The sequence below is a fragment of the Haliotis asinina genome, chromosome 16, assembly GCF_037392515.1.
Source record: "Haliotis asinina isolate JCU_RB_2024 chromosome 16, JCU_Hal_asi_v2, whole genome shotgun sequence".
Taxonomy (NCBI): domain Eukaryota; kingdom Metazoa; phylum Mollusca; class Gastropoda; order Lepetellida; family Haliotidae; genus Haliotis; species Haliotis asinina.
In genome coordinates, this window is record NC_090295.1 from 25949931 (window position 1) to 25964796 (window position 14866).

The window sequence follows — 14866 nt, forward strand, 5'->3', positions numbered from 1 at the left end:
TAAAGAAATACTTAATAGAATTGCGGGACCATAATATTACAAGCATTTGTTCAATGAAATTAATATATTTTTGTTTTAGAACAATAAAATATTCATATTGTACATGGAAGAGAACTGTACAAAAGCAAAACAGATTATTAGTTCTCTCAGTTTTGTTGACCTGAACTGTTTGATTAATATGTAAATGATTAGTCTTAGAAAGTTCTAAAAAGAATATTTTCACTTGAGGGCATATTCTATTACAGGTAATATTCTGAAATTAGAAGATCACCAATTTGCTATCACGTTCTTCTTAAGTTCCTTTGTGTTGAATGTTTACAGCCAAGGTTATCAACGCCAGGCTTCTTGGTGTTGGATCCAAACACATCACTATAGCATGGGATGTACCTGTTGGCATGGATGGCCATGTCCAACGCTTCCAGGTGAAACACTTCCCTAAATCACAGCCCAAAAATGTCATCCTGAACTACACCAACTTGCAGAACTTCACCGTCACAGAATTCATGCTGGAGACTGAATACGCTTTTCAGGTGAGTTTACTTTGATTGTCTCACTGTTCTTATTTGCCCCCCACCTGTATAGAGGTTGAAGCAGCATTATATTGGCTCAATTACATTAATACTGTTAATACTTTCAGATATATAAATACTTCTGATCATTACAATGAATATCTTTTAACTGCATATTCCAAACTGAATCAGTAGATTGTAGGAGAAAACATTTGTCGCTTATTTTACAAGATAATTACACATAATCTAAATCCTTGTATGTAAAGAAGTGCCTTGCATGATATAATTTCACTGACTCTGGTCATAACAATAGCTAAATCCGCAATATAGTAGCCCATCCCTCAGCCCAAGAACTTTTCTCATTGCCTGGGGTTACTGTTAATTTCAAATGTTGAGTGCTATGTAAACTGTTAGGTCCATGCAGCATCCTTTGTATACCACATTGTTCAAATTGGAATATGCTGATGCAACTTGGCCTCACCACATAGAAATGCTGCAGCCTTGATTGATCATGTAGACAAAGCAGCTTTGGGGCCATTTATTACAAAGAATGAACCATGTCTGAAATGGATGGTCCATGCAGATTTGAGTGTTTTGGTCATTTGCGTTTCAATGGAGGAAGCAGTCCATTGTGACAGTGATGTATTGGTAAGGGCATACAGTGACCAGTGGTGTGGACATCTCCTTGAGGTCATGTCCTTTCACCATCTCAAGTGGTAGTGTTTTACCGTTTGACAACTTCATCCTCTTTATTTTTGTGCATGGACTTCCCAGCATGGAAACCATTCTTGTGCCTCCTCCTCCCCATGTTGTAACAAGTGGGATGTGATAGGGACGTCACAGCTCAGCATGAGACGGGATTTTCTTTTACATCACTGAAAGATTTCCTGCTTGTTTTTCTTAACGATGGAACAGGATTAAAGAATGCCTGACTGGGGAAATTGTCTGTTTTCTTTCCCTAACCTTTTTTCAATATTCATCACTTTTGTTTCTTCAAAGCTCATACAGCATTTGAATGTTTTGACTGCCACTACTTGACACATGGGAATTATATGCACTTCAGAGAGCATGCTATTTCTGTCTGACTGCCTGAAATACAGGTGAAGTTCAAGTCAGTTTCTTCAAAACATGCAAGGGACATTTACAGTTTCTGAGTGATCACTTTTAGAGCTGGCATTATCTTGGAATGATCTCTTTCATTGTCCATCAGTTACTGCATGTTTTTTTATGAAGAGAATGATAATATACTAGCCTTCCTTTCGACTGATGCTCGCTTGGCCATATTGTGTCAGTGTCATGGAAATGTGCATGTTTGAATGTGATTGGCAACTGTCTGCACTATGGATCAATCACCAAGCCCTCTATGTAATACATTGGTGCTGTTAACTGAGAGTGTTTGAAATGGCAGTGTGTGTAATTCTTTGCTTATACAGTGTGCAGAGAACAACACCGGAATACACATCCCCACAAAGCAGCTGATTTCATTGGTTTAATTACAGAATACAAACACAGTGTCCCATAATGGCCCCTCTGTAATATCAGTGTGTGCATTTTGAAAACCAAATGAGCTAGTGGCACAGCTTAGAAGGAACTCTGCATTGCTGACATCAGTTCTAACACACCAATGACTGAACAAAATATTGGTGTGAGATTGTTAGTTATTGATCTGTAAGTGAAACAGTTGAAGGATTGGTTTACCCTACTTGCATCTCTTCCTTGACTTTGCACCAGATTAGGTGTGTGATCAACTTAGTTGATTCGGTCCTTACACCATACCTTACACCAGACGCTTTACCGTAACACAACCATTGAGTGTAGTGGAAGTGATGTCCTTCAGCTCACCACAAACACTATGTGTAGTGGAGATGATGTCCTCCAGATCACCACAAACACTATGTGTAGTGGAAGTGATGTCCTTCAGCTCACCACAAACACTATGTGTAGTGGAAGTGTGATGTCCTTCAGCTCACCACAACTACTGCATGTAGTTAAAGCGTCACGCCCACACCACAGCCCATAAGCAAAGTGATAGAACTGATATCATTTCACTTGCAGGAATGAGTTCAGTGACTTTGGAATTTGCTGTTGTAAGAAAGATGCTAAACCAGGGTATCTGTACAGTTAGATTGTTAGTCTGTATGTTAAGAACGGTTATTTTACCCTATTGTCAGTTCGCATGACCATATACCCTGTCATGTTCTAGTATCATTAATTCAGTGGTGATTTATTGCTTTGATCAAGGTTATTTCCAAATAGAATTCTATTGCTACTGCACAGGACTGAATTTTCCAATTTCCTGACCATCAGTCCTTCTCTGGCCTTGTACAACAAGAACAAAATTGATATCATTCTGATTACATGCCTCGGGCTTGCTCTACCACAGCTGTTAGACATGGAACTTTCATTTGCTTGGATGCCTTGTGACCAGAGTGGGCATTCTTGACCCCCAGTGTCAGTATAATTGATGATGTACATTGGCCTGAGAGCACTCCTGTCCAGACGGACTCACCCAGCTGTGAATGATATAATACATACAAGGTTTTCTTGACAACTGGTCAGGGTGCTAGTATAATGAGCTTGTAAGAAGCCATACAGGCAGCTCATACAATAATGTTTTACAAATACTTCCTTCTCACTAATATACCATATATAGTGCTAAAATAGAGTTAGTTTATTTTGCTGTCCTAGATCTTGGCTACTCCCTCTTCTCTGGTCTTCAGTCAGACTATAAAAGTACATGGCAGAACTTCCAAAGGCCTGTTTGATTCTCTGTGTTTAGCCATTTTTCGCAGTTCGTCAGGCAGCTAGATGATATGAAGTAACTTTTTGTTTTACATCTCTGTGAACCTAAAATATAAAGATAGAGAGGAAGCAAGTATATAATTCATGAAATATATGTGAATCTTTCCAGACACATCACAAGCCCAATTTTGTTTCAGTGAAAAAAATGCCATCATGCGAGGATGGCAATACTTCTGTGGTAAACATATTTAGACTGCCTTTGATGGGATTGTAGTGATGGTTTGCATTTAATTGGTTTAAAGTCTCCTTTCATGACCTAATTATATGTATTATTCCTCGTCACAGAGTGCTTCAATATGTATGTAGTAAGTGGGTTGCATTTCCATCTCAATTCCACTATTATATTAAAAACTAACAAACATCATTTGCATCACAATAGAAGCTTTATATTCACAACATAAAAACCTTTCAATATTACATGGACTGAATCCTTTCTGTGTTATGGAATAATACCTAAAATATCAAAAGATGACAAGATAGAAGTTCCAAAACTATCCTGGAGAATTCCTGAGGGAGTGTTCTTGAAACACTCCTTACCCATGACAATACATTTTGAAATACCAGGTGAAGGTCTGGGTCCCAATCCACAAAGCTTTTGTAATGTTACAAGATGTCGTAACTCTATAGTTTATCACAATCTTACAGATGTTGTAGCACTACAAATGTTTTGTGCATCAGGACCCTGAACTTAGTGGAGAAGAACTGACTCAGGTTCAAGTCAAATAAAGTCAAATAAAAAGAAAAGATGGTCTAAGCTACCGATGCCTTCCTCCACTCTTTTTTCCTCCAGTGGATTGGTGAAATTCTATCAGGTGATCAGGGAAAACTGGTCTAGTGTAATACTTCCCGAGGGAAGAACAGGCTAGGGTCATGTTTTGGTATGTAGCTTGGTATGTTAAGAGGTTAGTATTGAACAGGTCTTTATTATGTTTTACCTTCATTATATTAATTTGCTCATCAATCATATCAAAGTTACAGTGTAATAAAAGTGATGGTAGTGATATCCTGTTATTTGGTTTGATTCCTGTTTAGTCTCTTTAAGCATTACTGTATTTCTAGTGAATGTATGAGAGCAAAGCTCGTCTCTTAACTTGTTGGCTTCAAAAGTTTGAAATCAAGACAACAGAAGTGTGAGTGACAGAATCCATGCCGATGAGTGGAGTGCATGAACAAAACATACACACTACTTTGTCGCGTAGCAAGCATGCAGATGTAAGACACTCATGATTTAATTCCCTTTCCCTTCAAATTAGCTACTTTCAAAGCCTTACCATCACAGAAAGATTTAGCCTCTTGTTTTCAAATAATGTATGTGAAATGATTTGCTGTCATAATTTCAAACATGCCTAGAATATCCTTAGATTGTCCGAGAACATTAAACTCATTCGTATTAGTATATGTATTGTTACTCTGACACACCATATATCTTGTTTATGTAGTCTAAATAATATTTTCACTGTTTCTACATGTCATGCTCATTTTCAGACACATCATAATGGGGAGTGATGCAATATTTTACTGTCTAGATGTTCAGTATCATTACTTAGACACAATATAGCCAGTTCATATTATAGTTCAGCAAGACCCAAAGTTTGAGCCTTGCCTGTGGCAGATGTTTAATGGTGGTTGTGTCTCCATGGCACCAAGTTGATTTCTTTACTATATTATGGTTAATGGCATTGGTTTTAAAGGAAACCCACCTCCAGTAAACACCACATCAATCTGATATTTTATGTGCACAAAGATTTTTGATGCATATTGATAGATTTTAGCTTTGAAAAAATCCTTTTATTTAATTTGAAAATTAAGATTTTGTTGTCTGAGGTTCATGCTTTATGACAGTTCTGTGCTGGATCACTTTTACTGGAACTGAATTACAAACAGTACCTGAAGAACAACCCATGCAGCTTGGTCTGGTATTTTCTCTACTTGTTTGCCATTCATCTCAGTCCTTTAGCATTCTCAGTTGTCAGTTGTTTGGACATGAGCTCTCATCAGAAAATCTACAAGTATAGTTAATCTAAAAGCCTTGTCACAAGAGGATGCGATAATTGTATAGTATGACAAGCAATTTGAGATAAAACTGAGTAAATAATATCTGAATTGAAGAAATTTTGATTAATGATCAAGCAAAATGATATCAAAATGTCAGATGAAATCATGGAAATATTTGCAGAAAACAGCCATGAAATTTGTGGACCTATCTTCTTAATCATTGATTAAACTTATGGAAACTCACTGTGCTTTACAAATTTGATTTACTGTTTTCAATATGAATGTTATTCAGTGTGGGATAAATCTGTTGCTACAAGACAGACTCTCATTACTTGTGGTGTAGAATCCTCCTATTTCTTATCTCGTTTTAACAGTGCCCAAAAAACACTTGCAGGCAGAAGAAAAATGTTTGAGGGTGAAAGAAAAGTAATGATAGCTTTATTGTTCAATGAGAATTTCCATATCTGTCTACTTCACATGTGACTTGTGGAAGAAATAATTTGATAACTGTCATCCTGTTGTGTGCAGCTCCTCAGTGGATAAGCATGGGCAGCAGTGTCATTCTGCAATCCTGACCAGCATAAATTTGCCACAAGGGGAGGAACAGGCTTCCTCATCCACTTCAAGTAGCTATTCACTTCCTCCAAACGGCTTATTTTGGTCACCAAAATTGGTGGGCAACTTGTTAAGCTCCCGTCGTAAATAATGTTTGTGGCTGCAGTGAATTCTGACTGGGCTTACTGTCCTGGCAACAGGGTTGCGTGTGCGGTGTGCTCCCAGTGATAATCGCCATTGCAGCAAAAGGACTGGACTCTCCAACGATTGATTGTAGAATTGATTGCGGATGCCATGTTTTTTCATCAAGATTGAATCGAAGAAAGCCACAGTCCCAGTGTCGGTTCAATTCAAGCTTGTCAATGAAGGAGCGATTACGGACTGCTGGGAGAAAAATGGGATCTTTCTCAACTGTGTTGCTGCTTTATCGTTTTACTTTCACTAATTGCCAAACTGCTGATGCCTGTGCAGACTTGGAAAACCAGTGTCTGTCCAACAGTCTTCTTAAATAAGTCGCCCTAACCTTTGCACTCAAAACACATTAAGGGGGAATTTCAAAGAGAAGAAATACTAAATTTAGTAAGAAATGGTTCTAATCATTGCTAAGTTTCAATAAGAAATCCCTTTTAAGCTTAATTCACTTGTGCAGAAACAGAACTAGACAGCATTGAAGTGGTAAAGATAGGAATGGGATTAATGATGGTCATACAGCAATATCTTCGGATGATGTACTGGTGGAGGTGTGACAGTGGACTAAAATACATAGCCTGAAAAAGTACTTGATAGGAAAGAGATGACTAGGTGTCTGCATGGTACCAGCAGAGATCAGCACTGGCAGAGGGGGAGAAAAAAGTCTTACTTTTCCTACAGTTTTATTCCTAGTTGCCTCAAAATGAGCCATTGAAAAATGTTCAATCACATCTCATCACCGGCACTTTAATTTGGCTGGGAAAAGCCAGGCAGCCATCCATCACTGTGCAGACTGACACCACTGACTTTATTGTTTTGCTATGACCCAGGAGCTAGGCTAGCAAAGGCTGCACTCAACACTATAGTGAGATAGACCAAGTATTGACATACCAGTACACAAACTGCACGCTTCTCAACACAAACTAATTTTGTTACTAGTGACAAGTTTTATTAGTGTCAAAAATTGTCGGTGATTTTCTATGTGTATATTATGTTACGGTGTTAATTGTTTTGTTTTTTTGAGAAGTATTATCAGAAAAATAAGAATCTTGGTATTTCTGAATGTTGGTTTCAATATTGCCTTGCTGTGTGAGGGGCTTAGTTCTATGTCTTGGCAATATTGCCTCAGTCTGTTGCTTGGTAAAATGCAAATGGTGGCCATTGTCACAAAACCATAGAGATTGGGCAGCAGAAAATTGACTGGATTGCAGGAGAACCAGTGCTGTCAGAAATGATGTATTGCTATTTCCTTTGTCAGTAAACGATGGATGAATTGTGTTCATGTAAATTTCATTTGTCAAAAGCCTTCAATGTTATTTCTTTCACTTGGTCCAAAACTTGAGACTTGTTTTGTTGAAGAAAGAAATTAGGGGCAGATGTTTTTGCAATTAGTTGTGGAAAAACTCAGTCACATTTGTGTGATGGTGTTGAAGGAAAATTAGAGGTTAATAGGTTTATATCCATACATCATTTCTGTAATCATTATTTCCTGATTGGGACCAGAATAGGGGAAATATTCAGTTAACGAAATGTAGCAATGAACGATGACATCACCGATCGTTAGCAGTATTTTCACAATGGAAATGAGGAGTGGTTTAGCATATCTAAGACTAAACCGTCATTTGGCTGCATCCTCACACACAAATCTTTAATTCCATTCCAATTAGATATATGGAAGCGAAATTTACACCGTTGTGAAAACACATTGATAGTCGGTAATGAGAGAGTGGAGTGTTATAGACATGTTAATTTGGCCACCTTGATTCCACTTGGGGCAATCTATCATTCAGCCAATCTTTTTCAGGATAATTTTCTCATTTTGAGTGTTTTGAGTACCTTGCAACCTGATGGATGAATTCACTGAGACATTTGGCTTTAATGATACTGCGCCACTAAGATGGAATAACCCTAATTACAAAATGTATGTTTTTTTTCAAAGAGCAACTGACAAAGGTATTGCATACAACTGTATATGATATGTTTCCTTTTGCGTTGCAGATACGAGTTGAAACTGAAAAGGGATGGGGAGAGTTCAGTGATCCTCTGTATGTACAGACTGGGACAGGCCATGGCGAATATGGTGAGAATTGAACACCAATAATTATGTCTTTAAATTTATACATATATAACTTTGTGGTATATCTGTGATGTTATGAAACCCTTGAGGCTGGACAACAGAAAATGTGTACTGTATTTTCCCTTTTAATAATTCTAAAGTTTCAGTTCCATGACTGTGCCCCTCAACAAGAATCAATAATGAGTAGTCCAGGGAAGATAATGAAACCTGAACCTTGTAGCATTGACTATTTTGTAGAATAAAAACACCTAAATTTCTATGAAACATTAGATTTTGTTGTCCTAAAAATGTTTTCACCTAATCATATTTCATGTCCATTATTCAGTTAATACACCAATTGGAATCATAGCTGGGTCCATCGTGGCTGTCATTCTGTGTATGGCTATTGCTACGATAATGATCATCATTCTGTTGAGGAGGTAAGTGATAGCGTGATCTTTGTAGTTAATGCCCCTTTTCCTTTTTTAACAAGCCACTGTGAGGTTGTCTTTGAAAACAGGGCTGGACCATAAGAAATGAAAAGCCTGGCAGTATTCTTCAGATATACCAAAGCTATCAAACAATACAATTTTTTCTGGAGTAAATCTAAATGTCTAGCACTACATTCACTTTCAGAAACCGCCAGAGTTGCAGTGAGAAGAAGGACTGTGATGCTCCATACAGTCATGGTGAGTACACTGCCATTGACGTACCAGCTCATTTTCAATGGCCATGGGCTTTTTGTTTTATCTCTTCTTGTTTACAGTAAACTACTACAATTTGTGAAAATATCAAGTTGTCTGCTTTGATGTTGCTACACAATGAAAATGTTTGACTTAAAACTGTGTGAAGAGTTGAAAGTTGGGTCATGTTGAGTGTCTAATTGAACGTGACCTGTTTAGGCTTGTAAGAGACCTGCATGATGCACACGTTTCTTGGTATTTTCCAACTACATTATACTTGCTGTCCACTATTCTTTTCTCATTTGCAAGCTTATACACATGACAATAAGATATTGGCATGCTTTTTTATTTAAGTCGCTTTGTTTAACCTGTTCTTGCAAAATTAATTTCAACAAAAAGCATTGCTCCTTCCTTTGATTCTCGTCTACAAGTATGGAATGTATTTACTCAATAAATGTTCTGTTTTGAATCTGGAACAGTCACGTGGTAAACCTTTGTGGGGTAGTTTCATAAATATTTGAGGGAGCAAGCTATCTGATGAGAAACTGGCAAGTGCATGGACATTATGTGTTGTTTCATCTCTCATTGCATACATGCGCTCTGTGACACTCTGACCACTAACACCAGCTTACACTCTGTGTCTGTTTGACATTAGACTTTGCTAACATTCGTGGTATTGAAGTGAATAACTATGACTCATTCTATTCTTATTGATTTTACATTTATCATCTGAATTTCAAATATTTATTAGAGAAGCCTCATCCACCTCTGTTCGGCAAATTTATTTCAAATTCTGAACTGGCGTTTTGGAAAATAGCATGAAATAATCAATTCTGATTTATTGCTCATTAGAGGGTGGAAATGTGACATATCTTTATCGCATGAATATTGTATTATTAGAGTTGTATAGTGAGCTTGGCAAGAGACAATGCCTATTCTATTCCATTGTTGAATGAGTTGAAAATAAATGTTTTTACTTTCTGGAATTGTTCTTTTGTGATTGACATTATGGGCTTGTTTAGTCAGTTTGCTCATTTTACTTTGCTCAGGGATCATTCATTAATACTTTCTTCCTTGGAGAGTAAAATTATGGTATGGTAAGCAGGAGCATTTCCTTTTGGCACTAGTAAACAAAATTGATTGTTTATCTTCAAACATGAATTACGAATTAGATTTGACACAGTTTTCTGACACAAAATCAAGTAAAGGTTACTTTTGGTGACAACGCTAATGCCATAAGAGCTTGTGCTAAATATATGCATTGTCAAGGTTGTTTCCTCATGTTGATTCCCCTTGTTTCTCTCTCTCTCTTTAGTTATTCAGTACCCACCGATGGACCCTCACCTCCATATTAACGGAGGATGTAAGTTCAGCCAGATTCTTTTTAGATTTAGATTTAGGTACTTAGTTAGATGTTATTGTGATTGTCTTTGGAGGAGTTTTTATAAGACTGTTTGTTGCCTTCAGTGCTACTCCCTCCCTCTCATCCCTGTCCCCCCAGCTGGCAGTGCCCAGTTTTGTACCACTATCAGACATTTCAGCAACCTTTGCTGATGTTACACATAGGGGGCTGGGGTTTGTTTGTTCCCAGATAGGGCAAAATACTGTTGTTTTAACAGATTACCATGTGGTAAAGTTGTATGGTTGGGATATGACCTTGGTTACCATGTAAACTCGTGTTGTCAGTGCCTAGTACACTTATTGTTGTATATGTTCTGCTTGTTTCCTGCTATATAAGCACAGCCAGCTTACAGCTTCAGTCATTATTTCACTGCTTTCCATGGTGCACTTCCATCTGTGTAAAGAGGAATCACTTCCTGTTTTATTCTTTTGTCTCTTAATCTATTTTAAACTTCTTGAAATTGCCAGCAATTCATAATAAAATGGTGTTAATAGCCAACTGTGGTGAGACATAGATTTGAGTGCACCATATCATTGATCATGTTTTCTAGGGAAATCAAGACATAAAGGGCCAGGTACAGAATATTTATCGGCCATTCATATTTTTCAAGTGAAGGTGTTATTATTGAGTGTACCATGCTAAGATTGATATGATTTACCCGATAACATAGCTTGTGATGACACTGTCTGTTTACCCTACAGTGACGATGCCTCTGTTTCCTGCACACCCTGCATCTATTGGTGGCAGCTCAGCACGGACCTACATCGACCCCCACACATACGAGGATCCTAACCAGGCTGTGCGAGAGTTTACAAGGGAAATTGATGCCTCTCACATCACCATTGAATCTGTTATTGGTGGAGGTAAGGAACTTTTTCACCAATCACACTAGATGCCAAAACACTTCCAGCTCACTCTGTCCCTCAGACCAACTTTATGACCCCTGTGGTCAGATGATGGAGTGTCTGCCTGGAGAGCAGAAGGTCGCTGATTCAATCCCTGGTACGGCATTACAGACTATAGCTAAGAGATGGCACTTGCCTTAAAACCCATTTAATCTTACCTCAGTGTACTTTACTTAGGCAACAGAACAGAAAACATGACTTCGGGGTTGCTGGTTAGTATTGTTCAGCGATTTTATTGTATTAAAACTGATGTGACTGGGTGTGTTTTATGTGCAGGTGAGTTTGGTGATGTCTGCAAAGGCAAACTGAGAGTCCCTGGACGGATGGAGATGTCAGTAGCTATCAAAACCCTTAAACCTGGCGCCACAGAAAAAAATCGACTGGATTTCCTGACAGAAGCCAGCATTATGGGACAGTTTGATGATCCCAATGTTATATTCCTGGAAGGAGTAGTCACAAAGAGTATGTATATGCTTTTTCTGAATATATATTCTGTATGACAAAATTTATGTGATCTTAAGGCTTATGTTACTGACTGAAAATATAAATATATATATATACAACATTATTTTTTCAAAGAGCTATAAATTTCGTATGTGACTCTGCAAAGAATTATTATCAGGGAATACCATGGATTCAAACCCATAATCATGGGATTCTGGGATGCCTGTGGGATGCAAGTGCCTGAAATGATTATGCCACAACTTCCCTTACTGATAGGCGAGTGGATGATGAGGGCTAACCTCCAAACAATGTTTTGTCTGCAGGTAACCCAATAATGATAGTCACAGAGTACATGGCCAATGGATCCTTAGACTCATTCCTCAGGGTAAGTAGCTGTTTGTACATCACAGCTAACACTTTGAAATAATTCAAGAAATTAGTTTTGTGCAAGCTCTCCTCTTTTATCTGTCCTGAATTGTTATGGATATACAGATGTGTCACCATTACAGTTTGGGTATCATATTAGATTTTCTCAGACTCAAATTATGCTGTTAATCCCTGTCATCCTCACAATTATTATTTTTGTTATTTTGTTCATAAATTTTTCACACACACATTACATTCCACACCTAGCAAATCCTCAATGCACCGACGCATTCTGTCATCTGACAATAATGACCATTAAGAGCAGTGGTTTCATTTCACACCATATTTAAATATCCATTACCCTGTGGTTCAAGGTCTCTGTAGATGCAAGAACAAAATATCTGATACTTGCATCAGAGTTTATTATATCTGTGTAAGGATGCATTTTATCAATTCAGCACATTTCATCCTTGAAACATTGACATACACTGAGGAACACTTGTACAAATGATGAGCATCAATGAAACCAATTCCACAATCTTTAGTGTCCTTTAGACTTATTTACTTTGGTCATTAACAAACTTTACAAAGTGTATTGAATGAATGAACATTTTAACAACATTTCATTGAACTGATATAAAAATTGTTTATCAGTAATTCATTATTAACACAAATGATAATGAAACAATAAAGTTGAAAATGATATGAGCTGAAAGTAACTTAAATTTGTAACATGCAGTGATTCACGGACAGTGAGGTGAAACAACTTTCCACCATGCTAGTCAAGTACGGACTGATGTGCATGGTTTTGTTAGACCATTTTCTTCCTTAGGGATGTCATGTGAAAAACAAGTGCTAGAAATGAGGCTAGTTTAAATACATTATGTATATAAGTTAACTTATTTACAAATGTTTACATAGTGTTAGTGGGGTTTCAACTTGCAACCTTTGCATTAACCAATGAGTTAAGATGTTTGAATGTGAAATTTTAGTAAACTTTATTTTAAATTTATTTCAAATTTCAAACGTGATCACATTTCATGGAATAATAGAACATGTAGTCCAGCATTTACAGTCTATATAAGTACAGACAGGAAACCGGTTACATTAACACAAATATTTCATTTGAGCTAAAAAAAAACGTGTTGTCTTTGTGAAAAGGTTAAATAGTGGCACAAAATGAATTTCATGAATGTGCTGAGCCTCGATCACTTGTTTCAGTTCACCTGGGTAAAATGAAAATGTGAGGAATGCCACGTGGAACTGTTGACAGAGCCACTCTAGAATGTGTTAGACACAATGTATCTTGGAAAATTCCAAGGATAAAGGGTAGAGTTGCAAGTAACCATCACAAACACAACTAGCAGAAGGATTGTGAACATGTATGAGATCTCTTTTGACATTTATCTTACACACAAAGTGAATAGTCTTTCATGATTACTGGCTCTCTTACTGAACTTGACAAGTGTTGCTTTGCCGGTTTCAGAACAACGATGGCAAGTTCACGGTCATCCAGCTGGTGGGGATGATGAGGGGCATTGCCTCTGGGATGAAGTACTTGTCTGAGATGGGATATGTTCACAGGGTAGGTCAAGTAAACAACTGACCTAGGTTGACCAGTTGTGTACAGTACAGTGCTGGTGTAGTTCCTGTTCCAACTTCTCCAGTTTTTTCCACAGACTGATATTTCAGGATGAAGTAGGTGGTAGGATGTCATGCTTTTTGTGTAGAGGTATTCATCATTGTGTGACATAATCTTTATCACCATACAGACACAGAAAAAAATACCAACATACTGTCTCTTCTCTTCAGGACTTGGCTGCGCGGAATATTCTTGTGAATGAGAATCTTGTGTGTAAAGTTGCTGACTTTGGTTTGTCCAGGGAAGTGGAAGCTGACACAACAGATGGTGCCTACACAACAAAGGTTTGTCACATCAAGCTTTATGTTACATGATCGCTGTTGTTGAGATATTTAAACATACCACATAGCCAGTTTTTTATAACCCATGTTGTAGGAAAAAATAGCCGAGTTTTAAAGAGTAATTAATGCATTGTGATGCAGGGAGGTAAGATTCCAGTAAGATGGACTGCCCCAGAAGCAATTGCATTCCGCAAGTTTACCTCCTCATCTGATGTATGGAGCTACGGCGTGGTTGACTGGGAAATAATGTCATATGGAGAGCGGCCGTACTGGAACTGGTCTAACCAGGATGTCATCAAGGCTGTGGAAAAGGGGTACCGACTACCTCCCCCTATGGTAAGTTTCTCTGACGGAAGGAGGTATGAATCATAGCATCACAACTTCAGGTCTGTGGTCATACTGTTAAGCACTGTCTGAGTAGATGAGACCCAGTTATCTGTTGGCTGCTTTGAAGTCGCAGGAATTTTCCTTTTGTGACATGCAACAAGAAACAAATAAACACTTATAGTTTATGGAAACGTTGTGTGTCAAAGAATTGAAGAAGATTTATCCATAAAAGATTTTGGTCAAACACTTACAGGTTGAACTGTAACTGAGACTGCCTTCAGTATAGACTCACTGCATGATTTGCAGTCTGAGAATTGATCACTCTTAGAAAACATGAACCTGATCATCTTTCATGTCCAGAAAGGATGGTTATGTACAAATGTAGTTAATATTTGTAAAGAGATATTTGGTTACATGTACTTGATGACTTTTACAGGACTGTCCTGAGGCTGTCCACCAACTCATGCTGGATTGTTGGCAGAGAGAACGCTCACACCGGCCCAAGTTCACACAGATTGTCAAAACACTGGATAAGTTGATCAGGGCACCAGAACTACTCAGAAAGATAGCAAAACCAAGGTAGTATTATATCTGGAACTTAATTTATCAACATGCACCAGTGCAACCTTGTATTGAAAAGTGCAACCTTTTGTTTGTCAACATGCACCACATGCTTACTCTGTGCCTCCATTTTGGATTCATCATACTAA

At 37.8% G+C, this 14866-nt stretch overlaps 2 protein-coding genes across 3 annotated transcripts in view; both read left to right on the forward strand.

Moving 5' to 3' along the window:
* Nucleotides 1–14866, forward strand: part of LOC137268944 (uncharacterized) — a 280426-nt gene that overhangs the window by 111796 nt on the left and 153764 nt on the right. The gene's annotated exons all lie outside the window — the stretch shown is intronic.
* LOC137267971 (ephrin type-A receptor 4-like) overlaps nt 1–14866 on the forward strand; it is an 88267-nt gene that overhangs the window by 69427 nt on the left and 3974 nt on the right. The window contains exons 7-18 of one of the 2 annotated variants that reach the window (XM_067802430.1): nt 322–530; nt 8049–8130; nt 8453–8546; nt 8743–8795; nt 10105–10152; nt 10893–11054; nt 11373–11558; nt 11864–11925; nt 13393–13491; nt 13719–13832; nt 13971–14165; nt 14593–14735. In XM_067802430.1, coding sequence (XP_067658531.1) covers nt 322–530; nt 8049–8130; nt 8453–8546; nt 8743–8795; nt 10105–10152; nt 10893–11054; nt 11373–11558; nt 11864–11925; nt 13393–13491; nt 13719–13832; nt 13971–14165; nt 14593–14735 — 1447 coding nt within the window. The remainder of the gene's footprint in view (nt 1–321; nt 531–8048; nt 8131–8452; nt 8547–8742; nt 8796–10104; nt 10153–10892; nt 11055–11372; nt 11559–11863; nt 11926–13392; nt 13492–13718; nt 13833–13970; nt 14166–14592; nt 14736–14866) is intronic. The other variant, XM_067802431.1, reaches the window with a different exon arrangement.